At 45.2% G+C, this 20,883-nt stretch overlaps 1 protein-coding gene across 3 annotated transcripts in view; it reads right to left on the bottom strand.

Moving 5' to 3' along the window:
- Positions 1 to 3,053: 3,053 nt before the first annotated feature.
- rell1 (RELT like 1) overlaps positions 3,054 to 20,883 on the bottom strand; it is a 32,105-nt gene continuing 14,275 nt past the window's right edge. For 2 of the 3 annotated variants that reach the window (XM_071334084.1, XM_071334083.1), the window contains 6 exons: positions 19,343 to 19,417; positions 16,087 to 16,141; positions 9,068 to 9,304; positions 5,884 to 6,025; positions 5,427 to 5,470; positions 3,054 to 5,315 (listed from right to left, as the gene is read on the bottom strand). In XM_071334084.1, the coding sequence (XP_071190185.1) occupies positions 5,438 to 5,470; positions 5,884 to 6,025; positions 9,068 to 9,304; positions 16,087 to 16,141; positions 19,343 to 19,417 (542 nt within the window). In that variant the 3' untranslated portion in view covers positions 3,054 to 5,315; positions 5,427 to 5,437. The remainder of the gene's footprint in view (positions 5,316 to 5,426; positions 5,471 to 5,883; positions 6,026 to 9,067; positions 9,305 to 16,086; positions 16,142 to 19,342; positions 19,418 to 20,883) is intronic. The other variant, XM_071334085.1, reaches the window with a different exon arrangement.

Genomic DNA, 20,883 nt, shown 5'->3' with positions numbered 1-20,883 from the left:
GTCCAATTTGTAAGTCGCTCTGGATAAGAGCGTCTGCTAAATGACTTAAATGTAAATGTAAATGTAAATGTCTCAGGTGAGGTTACTAAGCAGTATGGAACAAGCCTTCAGGTCTCAGGTGAGGTTACTAAGCAGTATGGAACAAGCCTTCAGGTCTCAGGTGAGGTTACTAAGCAGTATGGAACAAGCCTTCAGGTCTCAGGGGAGGTTACTAAGCAGTATGGAACAAGCCTTCAGCTCTCAGGTGAGGTTACTAAGCAGTATGGAACAAGCCTTCAGGTCTCAGGGGAGGTTACTAAGCAGTATGGAACCAGCCTTCAGGTCTCAGGTGAGGTTACTAAGCAGTATGGAACAAGCCTTCAGGTCTCAGGTGAGGTTACTAAGCAGTATGGAACAAGCCTTCAGGTCTCAGGGGAGGTTACTAAGCAGTATGGAACAAGCCTTCAGGTCTCAGGTGAGGTTACTAAGCAGTATGGAACAAGCCTTCAGGTCTCAGGTGAGGTTACTAAGCAGTATGGAACAAGCCTTCAGGTCTCAGGTGAGGTTACTAAGCAGTATGGAACAAGCCTTCAGGTCTCAGGTGAGGTTACTAAGCAGTATGGAACAAGCCTTCAGCTCTCAGGTGAGGTTACTAAGCAGTATGGAACAAGCCTTCAGCTCTCAGGTGAGGTTACTAAGCAGTATGGAACAAGCCTTCAGGTCTCAGGTGAGGTTACTAAGCAGTATGGAACAAGCCTTCAGGTCTCAGGGGAGGTTACTAAGCAGTATGGAACCAGCCTTCAGGTCTCAGGTAAGGTTACTCAGTGCCTTCAGGTTTAGGTGAGGTTACTCTGTGCTTTTTTCAGATCTAGGTGAGGTTACTCGGTGCTTTTTTCAGATCTAGGTGAGATTACTCGGTTCCTTCAGATCTAGGTGAGGTTACTCGGTTCCTTCAGATCTAGGTGAGGTTACTCGGTTCCTTCAGATCTAGGTGAGGTTACTCGGTTCCTTCAGATCTAGGTGAGGTTACTCGGTTCCTTCAGATCTAGGTGAGGTTACTCGGTTCCTTCAGATCTAGGTGAGGTTACTCGGTTCCTTCAGATCTAGGTGAGGTTACTCGGTTCCTTCAGATCTAGGTGAGGTTACTCGGTTCCTTCAGATCTAGGTGAGGTTACTCGGTTCCTTCAGATCTAGGTGAGGTTACTCGGTTCCTTCAGATCTAGGTGAGATTACTTGGTTCCTTCAGATCTAGGTGAGATTACTTGGTTCCTTCAGATCTAGGTGAGATTACTCGGTTCCTTCAGATCTAGGTGAGGTTACTCGGTTCCTTCAGATCTAGGTGAGATTACTCGGTTCCTTCAGATCTAGGTGAGGTTACTCGGTGCATTCAGATCTAGGTGAGATTACTTGGTTCCTTCAGATCTAGGTGAGGTTACTCGGTTCCTTCAGATCTAGGTGAGGTTACTCGGTTCCTTCAGATCTAGGTGAGGTTACTCGGTTCCTTCAGATCTAGGTGAGGTTACTCGGTTCCTTCAGATCTAGGTGAGATTACTTGGTTCCTTCAGATCTAGGTGAGATTACTTGGTTCCTTCAGATCTAGGTGAGATTACTCGGTTCCTTCAGATCTAGGTGAGGTTACTCGGTTCCTTCAGATCTAGGTGAGATTACTCGGTTCCTTCAGATCTAGGTGAGGTTACTCGGTGCATTCAGATCTAGGTGAGATTACTTGGTTCCTTCAGATCTAGGTGAGATTACTTGGTTCCTTCAGATCTAGGTGAGGTTACTCGGTGCATTCAGATCTAGGTGAGGTTACTCGGTTCCTTCAGATCTAGGTGAGGTTACTCGGTTCCTTCAGATCTAGGTGAGGTTACTCGGTGCATTCAGATCTAGGTGAGGTTACTCAGTGAGTGTGAACCACTATAAGGTCATTGCTGTTGTCACATAGCTTTAGCAAGGTGTTAATCATTAAATAGACAGACCTACTACCCACGCTCACTTAATGTTTCACGAAGGTTTAAAGTTTTCCCCTGGGCGCTGACAGCTTCTTCCTCTTGGCTAACACCCAGGAACGGAGGCTGAGATCTGACTTTGGGTCCTAGATAAATACCAGTGGAGGCTGGTGGGAGGTGCTATAGGAGGACAGGCTTATTGTATTGGCTGGAATGGATTAAATGGAACGGTATCAAAACACACGTTTGTGTGTTGTATGGAAACCACATTTGACTCCATTCCAGCCATTACAATGAGCCCATCCTCCCATAGAGCCTCCACTGATAAAGCCGATGTTTAATGTTATTAGTGATACACTATACAACATGGCATGTCAACGTGAGTCACATTGGTACTGTAGTGACCTTATGAACACAGCCCTGCAGCACGGAGCAGCAGGCTCCGTAAAGCAGAGAGGAGACGGTCCTAGTAGGATGATTTCCGGGTTATTGATTTAAGTGTCCTCTTTATATTTCTATTGCATTATGTACGGTAATGACATCATGTGAACAAAGATTATTATGTATGGTAATGACATCATGTGAACAAAGATTATTGAACGGGAGAGAGCGAGAGAGAAAGATGGGTGTCACCAGTTTGTCCAAGGTAAGAGCGAGGACAAACAAGACCAGAGTCAATATTTGCTGAAGGTCCTCTCGACGCTATCCCATGTCCTGTAGTGTGGTGGGGAGTAGTGTTACAGAACTAATAACTCGCCTACGGATATTGTTGCACACTCAAAAAAGGACAGGTGCGACAGTCACACAAACCCCATGGAAACAGTGTGTGTGTAGGTAATGAATTTGATAGTGACTGACAGAAACACCTGATCAGCCACTACCTGTCCGAACAAAACATCTCCTCACACCTCCGTCTGGCAATACTATGACATCAAGACGAGGGAAAGAACATCTATTAAAAACAAACGCGATAAGTAATCACTTACTGTATGAGAAAAGCGTGGAGAGCAGGATATGGAGAGAGAAAGAAATGACAGGTTATTGAATACTGAAAATAGACCGAATGTGATAGAAGGGGTGAGGGAGAGTAGAAAAGATTACTGAAGACTTCAAAACACAAAGTTGTTGGTTTAATCAATTTAATTTGTTAAAAACACGACATATAGTACTCTCTCTCTCCTTAAAAACATTCTCATTAAATTCTATAGTATTTTATTTTTATTAGTGTCAACTGTCAACATAAAATGGCAAAAACCTTTTCAGTCAGTTTGCTTTATTTCCTAAATACATTTTCATAGGACAGTTTAGAAAGGCAGACCATTGTGATAAGACTTTGATACTGTACAGTCTCCAAAGCAAACATGAGAGCAAATAACAAACACATTGAATTATATTGAATAGGTCAGACACTCCTATTTCACATAAACAGATGCTTTTTGGAGAAAATCCCACCCCCAAAAAAGATTGATATTAAAGCTCTTAGATGAAAGTAATTCCAGTTTTAAAATTTGCCAAAAAAGTCTGACATTCCTCAAAAGCCTAAAAGTGGATTTTTCTCTTTTCCTTCATCTGTAAGGAGAGGAGACGTTCACAGGGAATACTTTTAGACTGTTGAAACTCTTTTATTTTTGTTTGTTTTATGTCTGATGCTAGATTTGGATTGGAGTACCGTTGTACGTTGTTCAGGTTTGGTCAATGTAGGCCTACTCGTTGAAGGATGTAAAGCTTAAAAAGTAATCCCTCCCAGAAAACAGTTTTGGCTTTGGTATGGGTAACCATTTGAAACACTGTCCGTTTGAACATACTTTGACATTTGTTTACAATTCATGGCAAATGGGGAGTCAATAGATTAATTGTTACAGTATAAATTACATTTTAAACACATTTGATCACAAGACATTACTTTTCCTCACTGAGAAATATATATATTTTTGCACTGTATAGTAAATTTTGGTTCAGCTCCTGTTCTAGATAAAAAGCCACATGTTTTTTTTTCCCTAAAGGTAATGTTCATTTATCCAAGTACTGAGAAAACAAAACATCTGGTGACTTGCAAGTCACTTGACCTCAAGATTCACCTTGAAAAATACAACAAAAATACAACATGTCTCACACAAAGTTTACATTCCCACCACATACCACCGCACTCAAAATCAGTGAGACACACAAGGCAGCGGCTCTATACTAGCTGTTCAGAGGAAGACTGTCTGTGCATCGATCAAGAAAGAAGTGCATTTTAAAGGCCTCCTACTGAAGTTTAAAATGGATTTGTTCAGCTCCTTTGAATAGAAACCATACGTAACATTGGCAAAGAGATGAGTCAATGGCCAATTAAAATAGGTAGTTTCATTGGGGTGGAATCAGAAGCGGTTCCATACGTCACCGTGACAACCAAAAGATTAATGAATAATAAAAAAAAGGTGATGAGGAAACTTGTCCTCGCCGTATAAACCTAGTTAATGTACTCCATTGGAGTTCTAGAAGGGGGGGGGGGGGGACTAGACAGTCCTGAGAACACCTCATTTACAGCAACGACCTGGGGAATAGTTACAGGGGAGAATGAGCCAATTGGAAGCGGTCAGTTCAACGTCTAGTGTTGATTTATTTTTGGTTGAGTTGTCAACTAACGTTAAAAAAAATATATATATACAAATAAATCACTATGTCACTGGAATTATAAATTCCCTTAAGTTGATGACTTTTTGCAAATCCAATTAGTTTTCCACGTTGATTCAACGTCATCATAGATTCTGGGGGTTTAAATGACGTGGAAACAACTTCGATTCAACCCGTCTTTGCCCAGTGGGTCAGAGGTGGACGTGAAGGCTAGGTAGAGATTGTACCTTTAGCAGATGTGTATTTGGCTCCAACACAGTGCACCGTTTATTGGCTCTTGGCTCACACAACCCCCAATGCAATCTCAACTTCCTGGTCAGGTGAGCGTTTGTGGTTTTCCTCCTTGGCAGCGGAATCGTGGGAGATTTTTTTTTTTTTGACCATTAACGTTGGTGGTGGTTTCCACATCTTTGGTGACGAGAGGGTGTGGGGGCACTACCAGTGACTCACTGTCTGATGAACTGCACAATGGCTCTTTCAAACATGCCATACTTCACACCCTTTTCCGCTACCTTGCCCGAGACAGAGGGCCAGTTTGATAAGAGAGAGTAACCTGTCTTATCTTCATCCTCTAATTCACCATCAACACCGCTGTCTTCTCTCGTCTGACCATCAAAGGAGGAGGGGCACGGATAGGGAGGGACTTACCCCTGGATGCCTCTGCTGCTCTTCGCACACTGATGCTTCTCTACGGTCTGATTCTGGGTTTAAAAAGTGTTGCAAATGATCATATTTCCCCCCTCGGCTCTCTTCAGGAAGCCATGCGCTGCTCTGTAGAGGAAATGAGGACGTTTCATCAAAGAGGAGTTTGGAACATGTTACTTAATAAGGAGGCCAAGATACACAGCTTGGATAGAACTTTGGAGACCAATAGAATGTCACCTTGGTTTCTGTCACTTTGGATCAGCCCCTTCATCGTTCTGCTCCTAACGGAAAGGGGAGGGGGGAAAAAAGAATCACACTTGAGTAAATTACATTTTCAAATCAAACTTTGTCACATGCGTCGAATACAACAGGTGTAGCACCTTACCGTGAAAAGCTTATTTACAAGCCCCTTAACCAACAGTGCAGTTCAAGAAGAGTTAAGAAAATATTTACCAAATAAACTAAAGTGAAAAATATTTTTTAAAAGGTAACAATAGCGAGGCTATATACAGGGGATACCGGTACCTAGTCAATGTGCGGGAAGTTACAATGAAAAATGCCTCAAATACAGACTATTCAAATACATACAAATGCCTGGGAGTTTGGTCCATGTCACTATAGACAGACCCTATTGAATGAAAACCTTTGTGTCATGGTGTAATATAATCTGATCGAATGTCACCCTCAGACAGACCTGATGTGACTCGGAGATGGTCCTGCTCTCAAAGGCTTCCTTCTCCGTGGGCGACGTGGGCGCGCTCCCATTGGAGTCTGTGCTGAGCATGGTCCGCCTTTCTCTGACGGGCCTCTCCTTGTCACACTTTGTAACCCGGAACCTGGCAGGGATAGATCATAACACCATGGGAATCAACATGTAACCTGGAACCTGGCAGGGATAGATCATAACACCATGGGAATCAACATGTAACCTGGCAGGGATAGATCATAACACCATGGGAATCAACATGTAACCTGGAACCTGGCAGGGATAGATCATAACACCATGGGAATCAACATGCAACCTGGCAGGGATAGATCATAACACCATGGGAATCAACATGTAACCTGGAACCTGGCAGGGATAGATCATAACACCATGGGAATCAACATGTAACCTGGCAGGGATAGATCATAACACCATGGGAATCAACATGCAACCTGGCAGGAATAGATCATAACACCATGGGAATCAACATGCAACCTGGCAGGAATAGATCATAACACCATGGGAATCAACATGTAACCTGGAACCTGGCAGGGATAGATCATAACATCATGGGAATCAACATGTAACCTGGCAGGGATAGATCATAACACCATGGGAATCAACATGCAACCTGGCAGGGATAGATCATAACACCATGGGAATCAACATGTAACCTGGAACCTGGCAGGGATAGATCATAACACCATGGGAATCAATATCTAACCTGGCAGGGATAGATCATAACACCATGGGAATCAACATGTAACCTGGAACCTGGCAGGGATAGATCATAACACCATGGGAATCAACATGTAACCTGGCAGGGATAGATCATAACACCATGGGAATCAACATGCAACCTGGCAGGGATAGATCATAACACCATGGGAATCAACATGTAACCTGGAACCTGGCAGGGATAGATCATAACACCATGGGAATCAACATGTAACCTGGCAGGGATAGATCATAACACCATGGGAATCAACATGTAACCCGGAACCTGGCAGGGATAGATCATAACACCATGGGAATCAACATGTAACCCGGAACCTGGCAGGGATAGTTCATAACACCATGGGAATCAACATGTAACCCGGAACCTGGCAGGGATAGATCATAACACCATGGGAATCAACATGTAACCTGGCAGGGATAGATCATAACACCATGGGAATCAACATGTAACCTGGCAGGGATAGATCATAACACCATGGGAATCAACATGTAACCTGGCAGGAATAGATCATAACACCATGGGAATCAACATGCAACCTGGCAGGAATAGATCATAACACCATGGGAATCAACATGTAACCTGGCAGGGATAGATCATAACACCATGGGAATCAACATGTAACCTGGAACCTGGCAGGGATAGATCATAACACCATGGGAATCAACATGTAACCTGGAACCTGGCAGGGATAGATCATAACACCATGGGAATCAACATGTAACCTGGCAGGGATAGATCATAACACCATGGGAATCAACATGTAACCTGGAACCTGGCAGGGATAGATCATAACACCATGGGAATCAACATGTAACCCGGAACCTGGCAGGGATAGTTCATAACACCATGGGAATCAACATGTAACCCGGAACCTGGCAGGGATAGATCATAACACCATGGGAATCAACATGTAACCTGGCAGGGATAGATCATAACACCATGGGAATCAACATGTAACCTGGCAGGGATAGATCATAACACCATGGGAATCAACATGTAACCTGGAACCTGGCAGGGATAGATCATAACACCATGGGAATCAACATGTAACCTGGCAGGGATAGATCATAACACCATGGGAATCAACATGTAACCTGGAACCTGGCAGGGATAGATCATAACACCATGGGAATCAACATGCAACCTGGCAGGGATAGATCATAACACCATGGGAATCAACATGTAACCCGGAACCTGGCAGGGATAGATCATAACACCATGGGAATCAACATGCAACCTGGCAGGGATAGATCATAACACCATGGGAATCAACATGTAACCTGGAACCTGGCAGGGATAGATCATAACACCATGGGAATCAACATGTAACCTGGCAGGGATAGATCATAACACCATGGGAATCAACATGTAACCTGGCAGGGATAGATCATAACACCATGGGAATCAACATGTAACCTGGCAGGGATAGATCATAACACCATGGGAATCAACATGTAACCTGGCAGGGATAGATCATAACACCATGGGAATCAACATGCAACCTGGCAGGGATAGATCATAACACCATGGGAATCAACATGTAACCTGGAACCTGGCAGGGATAGATCATAACACCATGGGAATCAACATGTAACCTGGCAGGGATAGATCATAACACCATGGGAATCAACATGTAACCTGGAACCTGGCAGGGATAGATCATAACACCATGGGAATCAACATGTAACCCGGAACCTGGCAGGGATAGTTCATAACACCATGGGAATCAACATGTAACCCGGAACCTGGCAGGGATAGATCATAACACCATGGGAATCAACATGTAACCTGGAACCTGGCAGGGATAGATCATAACACCATGGGAATCAACATGTAACCTGGCAGGGATAGATCATAACACCATGGGAATCAACATGTAACCTGGCAGGGATAGATCATAACACCATGGGAATCAACATGTAAGAGTAAAAGCCCAAACCCGGTCCGTGCATCAGTACCGGTATATTATAAAAATACAGTATAGTGTGTTGTTATCGGAGCTATAGGACCTCTTGGGCCAGGGCCTCTGTTATGATTCTCACTGAGGAGCCCATCACAAGACATCCCTCTGGCACGGCACTACACAGATTCAATTAATATCAGCTAATGGCTCTTCCCTCCCTGCTCAGCGTGGCCCCGGACATATACTTCCATTTATCTGGATGAGCTAATGAAAAAAGGGCCAGGTTCCTCTGCATTCAGATCAGCTCCTCTGCAGGACCGGAGGCAGACAGGGCTTGATTCACTTCAACTGGGCAAATGTCTTGCTCTCTGAGAGAGAAGAAATGCACACACACACACCTCTCTCACAGACAGACTTATCGATAGACCACAGGAGGTTGGTGGAACCTTAATTGTGGAGGACGGGCTCATGGTAATGGTTGGAGCGGAATGGTATCAAATTACATGGAAACCACTTATTATCTCTCTCACCTCCCCACGGCCAACACAGTGACCTCTCCGTGGCTCCTCCTGTCTGCTATCCTCTTGGTGGAGACACGCCTCATCAGGGGCCACTTCTTGTGATTGCAGCGGTTGCAGACGCTCCTGAGGCCCCCCATGCCTCCGATGGTGTGCAGGTGGTTGCAGGTGTGTTTGGCAAGTCCCGCCGGGACACGAGGTGAGATAGGGGTCACTGGGAGGGTGGGGGAGGTGGGAGTCAGCGGTGGGCTGTGGAGGAAAAGGAGGAGCAGACTGGTGATACAGACACTAGCACAGTCTTCACATCCCTAGCAGTCTTCACATTTTGCTGAGAGTTGTGCAAAGTCGGCAGGCTATTATTCCCAACTCTAATGGCCGCTTCCACCAAGTAGTAACTCTGGGCTTGCGACATACGCAAATGTTCTTAACCTCAGACAGTAGAAGACACTCTAGTAGACATGATGGTGAACCCTGGTCCTGGAAGATACATGGTTTGCAGGTTTTAGCTACAGCCCAGTAGTAAACACATCTGATTCCACTAATACAAGTCTAGTCCAAATCATTTTATTTGTGGGAAATATGAGATTCAGTGTTGAGCAGTGACCAAAAAACATAAACCCTGTCCAGACTTCTGCTCTTCATCACCTGATGACCTCCCCTTTGACACTAAATGTCCAAAACTCAAAGTACTGTACCGTTTCGGCCGGCTCCGCTATATATACACACACACTAATTATACCAACCATTAGGATTTAACATCAATAAGGGATCATAGCTTTCACCTGGTCAGTCTACAGTATGTCATGGAAAGAGCAGGTGTTCATAATGTTTTGTAACCTCAGTGTATTTGTAAAGTGGAGGAGTGTGTGTGTTCTCCTGGTGTAGAGGACTGAACTGTCCATCACTAACCCAATGTGTGTTCTCCTGGTGTAGAGAGGACTGTCCATCACTAACCCAATGTGTGTTCTCCTGGTGTAGAGAGGACTGTCCATCACTAACCCAATGTGTGTTCTCCTGGTGTAGAGAGGACTGTCCATCACTAACCCAATGTGTGTTCTCCTGGTGTAGAGAGGTGTAAGGACTTAAGTGATGCCGTGGCTGTTTGCGCCTGCGGGAATCAGAGCACCACACTTTTATTTGTCTCCATTACCATAGCATTTGGAAATTGTCCTGGAAGCTTTGGCTGATGAAGGGGAAAGTGAGAGGAGGACGAGGGAGAGAGATGCATAGATAGAGGGAAGAGAGGACGAGGGAGAGAGAGATGCATAGATAAAGAGGGAAGAGAGGACGAGGGAGAGAGAGATGCATAGATAAAGAGGGCTAGAGGGAAGAGAGGACGAGGGAGAGAAGATGCATAGATAAAGAGGGCTAGAGAGGGAAGAGAGGACGAGGGAGAGAGAGATGCATAGATAAAGAGGGAAGAGAGGACGAGGGAGAGAGAGATGCATAGATAAAGAGGGCTAGAGAGGGAAGAGAGGACGGGGGAGAGAGAGATGCATAGATAGAGGGACGAGAGGACGAGGGAGAGAAGATGCATAGATAGAGGGAAGAGAGGACGAGGGAGAGAGCGATGCATAGATAAAGAGGGAAGAGAGGACGAGGGAGAGAGAGATGCATAGATAAAGAGGGCTAGAGAGGGAAGAGAGGACGGGGGAGAGAGAGATGCATAGATAGAGGGAAGAGAGGACGAGGGAGAGAAGATGCATAGATAGAGGGAAGAGAGGACGAGGGAGAGAGAGATGCATAGATAAAGAGGGAAGAGAGGACGAGGGAGAGAGAGATGCATAGATAAAGAGGGCTAGAGAGGGAAGAGAGGACGAGGGAGAGAGAGAGATGCATAGATAGAGGGCTAGAGAGGGAAGAGAGGACGAGGGAGAGAGAGATGCATAGATAGAGGGCTAGAGAGGGAAGAGAGGACGAGGGAGAGAGAGAGAGAGATGCATAGATAGAGGGCTAGAGAGGGAAGAGAGGACGAGGGAGAGAGAGATGCATAGATAGAGGGCTAGAGAGGGAAGAGAGGACGAGGGAGAGAGAGATGCATAGATAGAGGGCTAGAGAAGGAAGAGAGGACGAGGGAGAGAGAGATGCATAGATAGAGGGCTAGAGAGGGAAGAGAGGACGAGGGAGAGAGAGATGCATAGATAGAGGGCTAGAGAGGGAAGAGGACGAGGGAGAGAGAGATGCATAGATAGAGGGCTAGAGAGGGAAGAGAGGACGAGGGAGAGAGAGATGCATAGATAGAGGGCTAGAGAGGGAAGAGAGGACGAGGGAGAGAGAGATGCATAGATAGAGGGCTAGAGAGGGAAGAGAGCGACTTGAAAAAAATAGGTTAGTTTGTCGCAAGACACTTCGTCAGCTGAAGAGAAGGAGGGGAAAGTAATAAAGGAGGTATTCAGAGTGGAAGATAAAACTGAGGAGAACAGGAGAACCCACAGAGAAAACATGTAGACAGAGGGATGGTGGAGGAGAGGGTAAGGAGAGGGATGGAGCTAGCACAATAACAGGGCTGAGTGTGGATTAATGATGAGAGCGAGAGGGGGAAGAGAGCGAGAGAGAGGGGGGGAAGAGAGCGAGAGCACTGCAGCAAGTCGAGGACAGGAAGTTAACTACCGCATCCAGAGAGAGAGAAACAGAGAGAGAGAGAGAGAGAGAGAGAGAGAGAGAGAGAAAGTGAGAGAGAATGAGCGACAGAGAAAGCAAGCGCGTGACAGAGAGAGAGACCTGGGCCCTGGCAGTAAACCCCAAAAATACTAAAATAATGATTTTCCAGAGAAGATCCAGATCTCAGGGAATTAGACCAAAGTTCTTAATTGGTACAAAATATGTAGAGTACTGCACACACTACAATTACTTAGGTTTAAAAATACATTTGGCTAAAACTAATTGAACCAATTGCACTTTATGGCAGCGAGACAAAACAAGATTACACCAAAATGGGACAAACACCCCATTGAAACCCTGCATGCAGAGTTCTGTAAGATTCTCCTACATGTCCAGAGGAAAACTACAAACAATGCATGCAGGGCAGAATTAGGCCAATATCCACTAATAATAAAAACTCAAAAAATATCAATTCCATTTTAGAATAGTGGCCCCCTCTCATATCATTACCAAGCCCTGCAATGCCAAGAGCCGAGCAAAGAAAAGAGTCCCCTCATCCAGCTGGTCCTGGGGCTGAGTTCACAAACCTGTTCTACTAACACACCGAAGCCTCAGTCCCCTCATCCAGCTGGTCCTGGGGCTGAGTTCACAAACCTGTTCTACTAACACACCGAAGCCTCAGTCCCCTCATCCAGCTGGTCCTGGGGCTGAGTTCACAAACCTGTTCTACTAACACACTGAAGCCTCAGTCCCCTCATCCAGCTGGTCCTGGGGCTGAGTTCACAAACCTGTTCTACTAACACACCGAAGCCTCAGTCCCCTCATCCAGCTGGTCCTGGGGCTGAGTTCACAAACCTGTTCTACTAACACACCGAAGCCTCAGTCCCCTCATCCAGCTGGTCCTGGGGCTGAGTTCACAAACCTGTTCTACTAACACACTGAAGCCTCAGTCCCCTCATCCAGCTGGTCCTGGGGCTGAGTTCACAAACCTGTTCTACTAACACACCGAAGCCTCAGGACCAGAACATCCAATCAATCAGAATAAACCAAATTACAACACAGTCAAAACAAAACTACATTGCTTATTGGGAAACACAAGCACAAAGCAAAATGCAGTGCTATCTGGCCCTAAATCGACAGTACACCGTGGCTAACTATTTGACCATGGTTACTGATCAAAACCTTAGAAAAACCTTGACAAAGTACAGGCTCAGTGAGCACAGCCTTGCCATTGAGAAGGGTAGACACAGGAAAACCTGGCTCCCTGTAGAGGAAAGGCTGTGCAACCACTGCACAACAGCAGAACCTGAGACGGAGCTGCATTTCCTGACAAAATGTCAAAAATATAAAATAATTAGAGAGTGTCATTTCCCCAAAATTGAAACCCTTATTCAAGGTTTCAAAGACCTCTCTGATGAGAGTAGGCTACCCGTCCTGTTGGGGGAGGACGCAGAGAGCTGTGGGTTGGCAGCGCACTACATTGCTGCCTGCCACAAGATGAGGGACAGTGTCTGACAGACCAACCAACCTGCACATGTCCGCTATGCTTATTGTTTTTGTTCAATGTCTGGTTATTTTGACCGTTGGTTGTTATTGTTGTTACTGTTGTCCCGTTGACAATGTTGATTATTATTAGTTTAATATTGTAAATATCCAAAGTAAGCTTTGGCAATAATGTACATTGTTACGTCATGCCGATAAAGCACATTGAGAGACAGAGAGACCCACACATTGGGAAATGAGTGGTGTCCTGTCTCGCGGACTTTGCCGGAACACCCAACGCCGTGGCCATACCTCATCCTGCCTCGCTATGATTTATTAATCCTGACCGTCACCCCACACATAGAAATACCTCCTCTCCCTTTCTCTCTCTCTCTCTGCAGTCATCCCTCCTTGTACACCATTTATGGTTGTGAGTGCCAGCACTACCTGGCTCTTCAGATGTATGTATGTATGTATGTATGTATGTATGTATGTATGTATGTATGTATGTATGTATGTATGTATGTATGTATGCATGCATGCATGTATGTATGTATGTACGTACAACTACTGTGATTATTATTATTTGACCGTGCTGGTAATTTATGATCATTTGAACATCTTGGCCATGTTCTGTTATAATCTCCACCCGGCACAGCCAGAAGAGGACTGACCACCCCTCATAGCCTGGTTCCTCTCTAGGTTTCTTCCTAGGTTTTGGCTTTTCTAGGGAGTTTTTCCTAGCCACTGTGCTTCTACAGCTGCATTGCTTGCTGTTTGGGGTTTTAGGCTGGGTTTCTGTACAGCACTTTGATATCAGCTGATGTAAGAAGGGCTATATAAATACATTTGATTTGATTTATGTATGTATTATTTGAAGGACAAGGCCCTAACTATGAACTGTAAAGTCAGACCTACTTTCCATTCAGAGCAACAAAGACGTTCTCAATTAAACTGTCAGAGGTCAGGATTATGAATCAGGCTTCTGTCCCGTCTATCCTGAGCTGTTTAGTAAGTGAACGGTAGTATAATGTAGGGAGCTGTAGTTTCATTTCCAGTCTCTATGAGATGACTGGTCCCAATTGCACAATCAGAATGACCATATAAAATGTTAGGATCATATTGATATTGTGAGTCGTAAAAGTCCTGGCCTTAATCCAAACTCACCAAGCCATAAACGATGTCTTAGAGACCAGCTTGACTTCCACCTAACCACACCACTTCAGCTCCATTTAAAGAAAGGGACACCATTGCCATCTAGTGGCTTGGAAAGTAATCACACCCAAGTGGTACTGTATCCTTGGAAACCAGCCCTTTGGTGGAATTTCTGAAAATGTTAATATTCATTTAAAAATGTAACTAGCCAAGTCAGTTAAGAACAAATTCTTATTTACAATGACGGCCTAGGAACAGTGGTTTAACTGCCTTGTTCAGGGGCAGAATGACAGATTTTGACCGTCAGCTCAGGGATTCGATCCAGCAACCTTTCGGTTACTGGCCCCTACGCTCTAACCACTAGGCTACCTGCCGCCCCTACACTCTAACCACTAGGCTACCTGCCGCCCCTACGCTCTAACCACTAGGCTACCTACCGCCCCTACGCTCTAACCACTAGGCTACCTGCCGCCCCTACGCTCTAACCACTAGACTACCTACCGCCCCTACACTCTAACCACTAGACTACCTACCGCCCCTACACTCTAACCACTAGGCTACCTGCCGCCCCTACGCTCTAACCACTGGGCTACCTGCCGCCCCTACACTCTAACCACTAGACTACCTGCCGCCCCTACGCTCTAACCACTAGGCTACCTGCCGCCCCTACGCTCTAACCACTAGGCTACCTGCCGCCCCTACGCTCTAACCACTAGGCTACCTGCCGCCCCTACGCTCTAACCACTAGGCTACCTACCGCCCCTACGCTCTAACCACTAGGCTACCTGCCGCCCCTACGCTCTAACCACTAGACTACCTACCGCCCCTACACTCTAACCACTAGACTACCTACCGCCCCTACACTCTAACCACTAGACTACCTACCGCCCCTACACTCTAACCACTAGGCTACCTGCCGCCCCTACGCTCTAACCACTGGGCTACCTGCCGCCCCTACACTCTAACCACTAGACTACCTGCCGCCCCTACACTCTAACCACTAGACTACCTGCCACCCCTACGCTCTAACCACTGGGCTACCTGCCCCCCCTACACTCTAACCACTAGGCTACCTGCCGCCCCTACGCTCTAACCACTAGGCTACCTGCCGCCCCTACGCTCTAACCACTAGGCTACCTGCCGCCCCTACGCTCTAACCACTAGGCTACCTGCCGCCCCTACGCTCTAACCACTAGGCTACCTGCCGCCCCTACGCTCTAACCACTAGGCTACCTGCCGCCCCTACGCTCTAACCACTAGGCTACCTGCCGCCTCTACACTCTAACCACCAGGCTACCTGCCTCCCCTACACTCTAACCACTAGGCTACCTGCCCCCCCTACGCTCTAACCACTAGGCTACCTGCCGCCCCTACGCTCTAACCACTAGGCTACCTGCCGCCCCTACGCTCTAACCACTGGGCTACCTGCCGCCCCTACGCTCTAACCACTAGGCTACCTGCCGCCCCTACGCTCTAACCACTAGGCTACCTGCCGCCCCTACACTCTAACCACTAGACTACCTGCCGCCCCTACGCTCTAACCACTGGGCTACCTGCCGCCCCTACACTAACCACTAGGCTACCTGCCACCCCTACGCTCTAACCACTAGGCTACCTACCGCCCCCAATAGGCCTCAATGTTAATGACATCAGACAACATTAAGAGAGGTTGTGAGTTACTTAAATGTCCCCTTTCAGATTTGATGTATATTTAAATAGTGCTGATAAAGTTTTGACTTCGGGTAGTCAGCAGCAGCATAGTTTTATTACAGAAGCCATGACAGGATACTTACCCTTCTGAGTCTATGCTGTTTTCAGGAACCATGGCTTGGAGGGCATCGGAGTTCGCTGTGTAGACAGAGAGAGGAAAAATATGGCGTAGGGGAATTAGCGAGGAGAACGAGCAAGCGACATCAAAAGGGTGAAACATTTATTGGAATATGGTTGCAGCCGATAAGCCCCAGACACAATTAAACGGTGCACTGCATTCAATTAACGGGAGCACATTCAGTCCTGGGAATATAACCTCTGGTAGGCTGCGTCCAAGCACAGGAAACAATGCATTATGAAAACAACAGCGTCGCCCTGAAATGTAGGACACATTAGGACTATAATTAATAAGCCATTACTAAGTATGAAGACAAAGTATGGCACAAGAGCATAACAGTGGACAGGTTATTTTAATTGTACTTATCAACATGACTTTCAAAGAAAAAATGTTACACATGTAAATTACATCATTAATAATCTAGAAGAAACAAGGGCAAATGTCAATGTGGTTCAAGGACACATGATTAGCGGTATAGGCACATATAGTGCCTTCGGGAATTATTCAGACCCCTTGACTTTTTCCACATTTTGTTGCCTTTAAAAAAACTCTTAAAATTGTTAGTTTCTTCCGCCCTTCAGTAATCTACACACAATACCCCATAATGACATCACAATACCCCATAATGACATCACAATACCCCATAATGACATCACAATACCCCATAATGACAAAGCAAAAACAGTTTCAGAAATAATTGCCAATTTATTCAAATTTAAAAACAGAAATACCTTATTTAGTTAAGTACTCAGAGCCTTTGCTATGAGACTCGAAATTGAGCTCAGGTGCATCCTGTTTCCATTGATCATCCTTGAGATGTTTCTAAAACTTGATTGGAGTCCACCGGTGGTAATTTCAATTGATTGGACATGATTTAGAAAGGCACACACCTGTCTATATAAGGTCCCACAGTTGACAGTGTGTGTCAGAGCAAAAAACAAGCCATGAAGTCAAAGGACTTGTCCCCAAGAACACAGTGGCCTCAATGATTCTTAAATGGAAGAAGTTTGGAATCATCAAGTCTCCCTCTAGACCTGAGCAATTGGGGGAGAAGAGCCTTGGTCAGGGAGGTGACCAAGAACCTGATGGTCACTCTGACAAAGCTCTCGAGTTCCTCTGTGGAGATGGTTGTCCTTCTGGAAGGTTCTCCCATCTCTGCAGCACTCTACCAATCAGGCCTTTATGGTAGAGTGGCCAGACGGAAGCCACTCCTCAGTAAAAGGCACGTGACACCCACTTGGAGTTTGCCAAAAGGCTCCTAAAGACTCTCAGAACATGAGGAACAAGATTCTCTGGTCTGATGAAACCAAGATTGAACTCTTTGGCCTGAATGCCAAGCGTCACATCTGGAGGAAACCTGGCACCATCCCTACAGTGAAGCATGGTGGTGGCAGCATCAAGCTGTGGGGATGTTTTTCAGCGGCAGGGACTGGGAGACTAGTTAGGGTCGAGGGAAAGATGAATGGAGCAAAGTACAGAGAGATCCTTGATGAAAAGCTGCTTCAGAGTGCTCAGGACCTCAGACTGGGGTGAAGGTTCACCTTCCAACAGGACAACGACCCTAAGCACACAGCCAAGACAACGCAGGAGTGGCTTCGGGACAAGTCTCTGAATGTCCTTGAGTGGCGCAGCCAGAGCCCGGACTTGAACCTGATCGAACATCTCTGGAGAGACCTGAAAATAGTAATCTAACCTGACAGAGCTTGAGAGGATCTGCAGAGAAGAATTGGAGAAACTCCCCAAATACAGGTGTGCCAAGCTTGTGGCGTCATACCCAAGAAAACTCAAGGTTGTAATCGCTGCCAAAAGGTGCTTCAACAAAGTACTGAGTAAAGGGTCTGAATACTTATGAAAATGTAATATTTCAGCTTTTTATTTTAAATAAATTACCCCAAAATTAAAAAAAGAAAACTGTTCATGCTTTGTCATATTGGGGTATTGTGTGTAGATTGATGAGCGAAAAAAAAAACAATGTTATCCTTTTTAAAATAAGGCTGTAATGTAACAAAATGTGAAAAGGTCAAGGGGTCTGAAGGCACTGTATTGGCCAACACTTCAGTGGAGAATAACTAAACCCATAAAGATGAGGAAAGACGTGTGGAAACATCGGAGTCACCTCCGACCGGACTTCACATGACCATGTGTACGTCCTGTTTCCTCTAGTCGGTCAAAATAAGCCCGATTTCCCCACAAACTAGGACTGTGTACTACCCTAGAAGCCTACCATCATATTAAAATGGCTTATCATGACGAGGGCATTTCAACACACCTTTGTGACCACCTGGAAGGAAGGAGAGTATAAATCAGTATTACATCCCTCAGGGTTTGTGCAGCATGCCAACGTGAGCAGGAAAAGGCTTTGACTTCCTATTTCCTCATACATCAGGCAATACGGCCCTATCAAGACTGACTCGCAGAATGTAGGCGTGTGCACGTGCGTAGGTCACCTAATGAGGGTGAGTCAATGGCACGGTACAGTTGATGTCAATATACTTGTGATAACCTTGTTATACAATAGGATGATGGGTAATTCCACCATTGTAGGAAGCTACTGTGTTTACAATCTATTGTAACCATACAGCAGCTCCAGTAATTAGTGTACCATGTAGAACCACAGACCTACTCACCTCCCACCGGATGTTAAACAGGGACACACACACACACACACCTCCTCCTCCTGTAGCTTCAGAGTGTGAAAGACAGTGTGACGGGAGAGAGAGACAGCTCAGCACCAAGTGGTCTAATATAACCATGAGAACTGTTTAGTGATCCACAGACACTAGTTATAGTATTGTTGTCATGAGGGAGGAGACAGAGTGGTATATAGACACTAGTTATAGTATTGTTGTCAGGAGGAGGCAGTAGAGTGGTATATAGACACTAGTTATAGTATTGTTGTCAGGAGGAGGCAGTAGAGTGGTATATAGACACTAGTTATAGTATTGTTGTCAGGAGGAGGCAGTAGAGTGGTATATAGACACTAGTTATAGTATTGTTGTCAGGAGGAGGCAGTAGAGTGGTATATAGACACTAGTTATAGTATTGTTGTCAGGAGGAGGCAGTAGTGGTATATAGACACTAGTTATAGTATTGTTGTCAGTAGAGAGGAGACAGTAGAGTGGTATATAGACACTAGTTATAGTATTGTTGTCAGGAGGGAGGAGACAGAGTTATCCACTATCCATAAACACTCAGTGGTTACTGTATTGTTGCCTAGTTACCTTCATTCTTCATGATGTAATGAACAATCTGTCCCACGGTGTCGTCATTGTCCTCGCTGTAGGTGTCGTTCAGCTCTGTAGAGAAACACAAATTTACAAAAAAAAAGAGCTCAATAAAACACTGGAACACATTAGTCATCGTCGACATGAAAAGGCTTTCCCTAACATTCATCAGAAAGGCAAACATGCTACCAGAGATGAAAAGGTACCTGACCAGACAGATGTTTCATCATCATAGGGCATTTATGTAATACACTGTGGGTCTGTCACAATTTGTTTATTCCTCTTTGATTTAGAAGAATCTGTGGAACAAACATGCTGATTTTAGGTCTATACCATCCTTGGTATTATAAGGCTGTATAGTGAATTACATTTGCTCTGACTCAATACATTTATTTGCTAGCGATTAGCATTAGCAGCTAACAAGATTTAGGCCCAACTTGCTAAGAAAAGAAACTAGCTATTTCCAAACTAGTGTAATTATAGAATGATGGTGGATTTACATTAAGAAGCAAAGTAAAAACGGCATTGTTGGTGTCAGCAATGTTACAATGTAACAATGTTACCATGTAGACGGAACACAAGTGTCTCGCAGTTGAGGACCATCTAATGCGCTCCTTGAGAAACAGGGGGCGGGGCTAGGTCGGTGTGGAAAGTGGCATATATATATATATATATATATATATGAGAGAGCGCGAGAGACGTTACACACTGCGTATCACTTTTAACAAACCAAACATTCAAATACCGGTATAGAAAGTAAAGTAAAAACCCAAACTGGCCCGTGCATCAATACCGGTATATGGTAAAATGCGGTATACCGACCAGCCCTATACATGGTATATTAAGTTCCTCATATTTAGGACATTCCTTATAACACCATAGCAAGGCGTAATGGTATTGTTGTAGTAAACTGGAGCAGAAGTAACAGATGAGGGCTGTCTACACAACGCACACAGTGTACACACACACCTACACAGTAGATACACACTGTACACCTATGCATACACACACACACCCCTCTCAAGAGCCATAACCTTCCTGTCGAACTGTTCCATGAGTCCGTGAGATATACATATCATCTGATACCGGAGGATAAGCCTTAGGATTGAATGGGGCTTAAAGGATAAATGACACTCTGGTAGATGGGCTACTAGCCTGTCTTTGTTTTGCGTGGAAGGTCTGTTGCCTGGGTGACCCAGAGGAAGGTCTGTTGCCTGGATGACCCAGTGGAAGGTCTGTTGCCTGGGTGACCCAGTGGAAGGTCTGTTGCCTGGGTGACCCAGAGGAAGGTAATGTAGCACCTCCCATTATCGGCATATTCAACAGCATTTAAGTAATATATTACCTTCAGTGTTATCTTGTGATCAAGCCATCCATGTTTTGTGATTATTGCTGTCGTAAAAATATGATTAATAAATCTTGTGAGAAGTGTAATACTAAAATCTAATTGAGTATGAAAAATGTAGGTTAAAAGATGGATAGTAAATTATATGTGGTCTGTCATGCAGTCAAATTGTACAATATACAGCGTGTCCCAC

The sequence above is a fragment of the Salvelinus alpinus genome, chromosome 11 (assembly GCF_045679555.1).
Source record: "Salvelinus alpinus chromosome 11, SLU_Salpinus.1, whole genome shotgun sequence".
Lineage (NCBI taxonomy): Eukaryota > Metazoa > Chordata > Actinopteri > Salmoniformes > Salmonidae > Salvelinus > Salvelinus alpinus.
The sequence above is the reverse complement of the archived record's forward strand: the minus strand, read 5'-3'. Positions and strand labels throughout refer to the sequence as shown.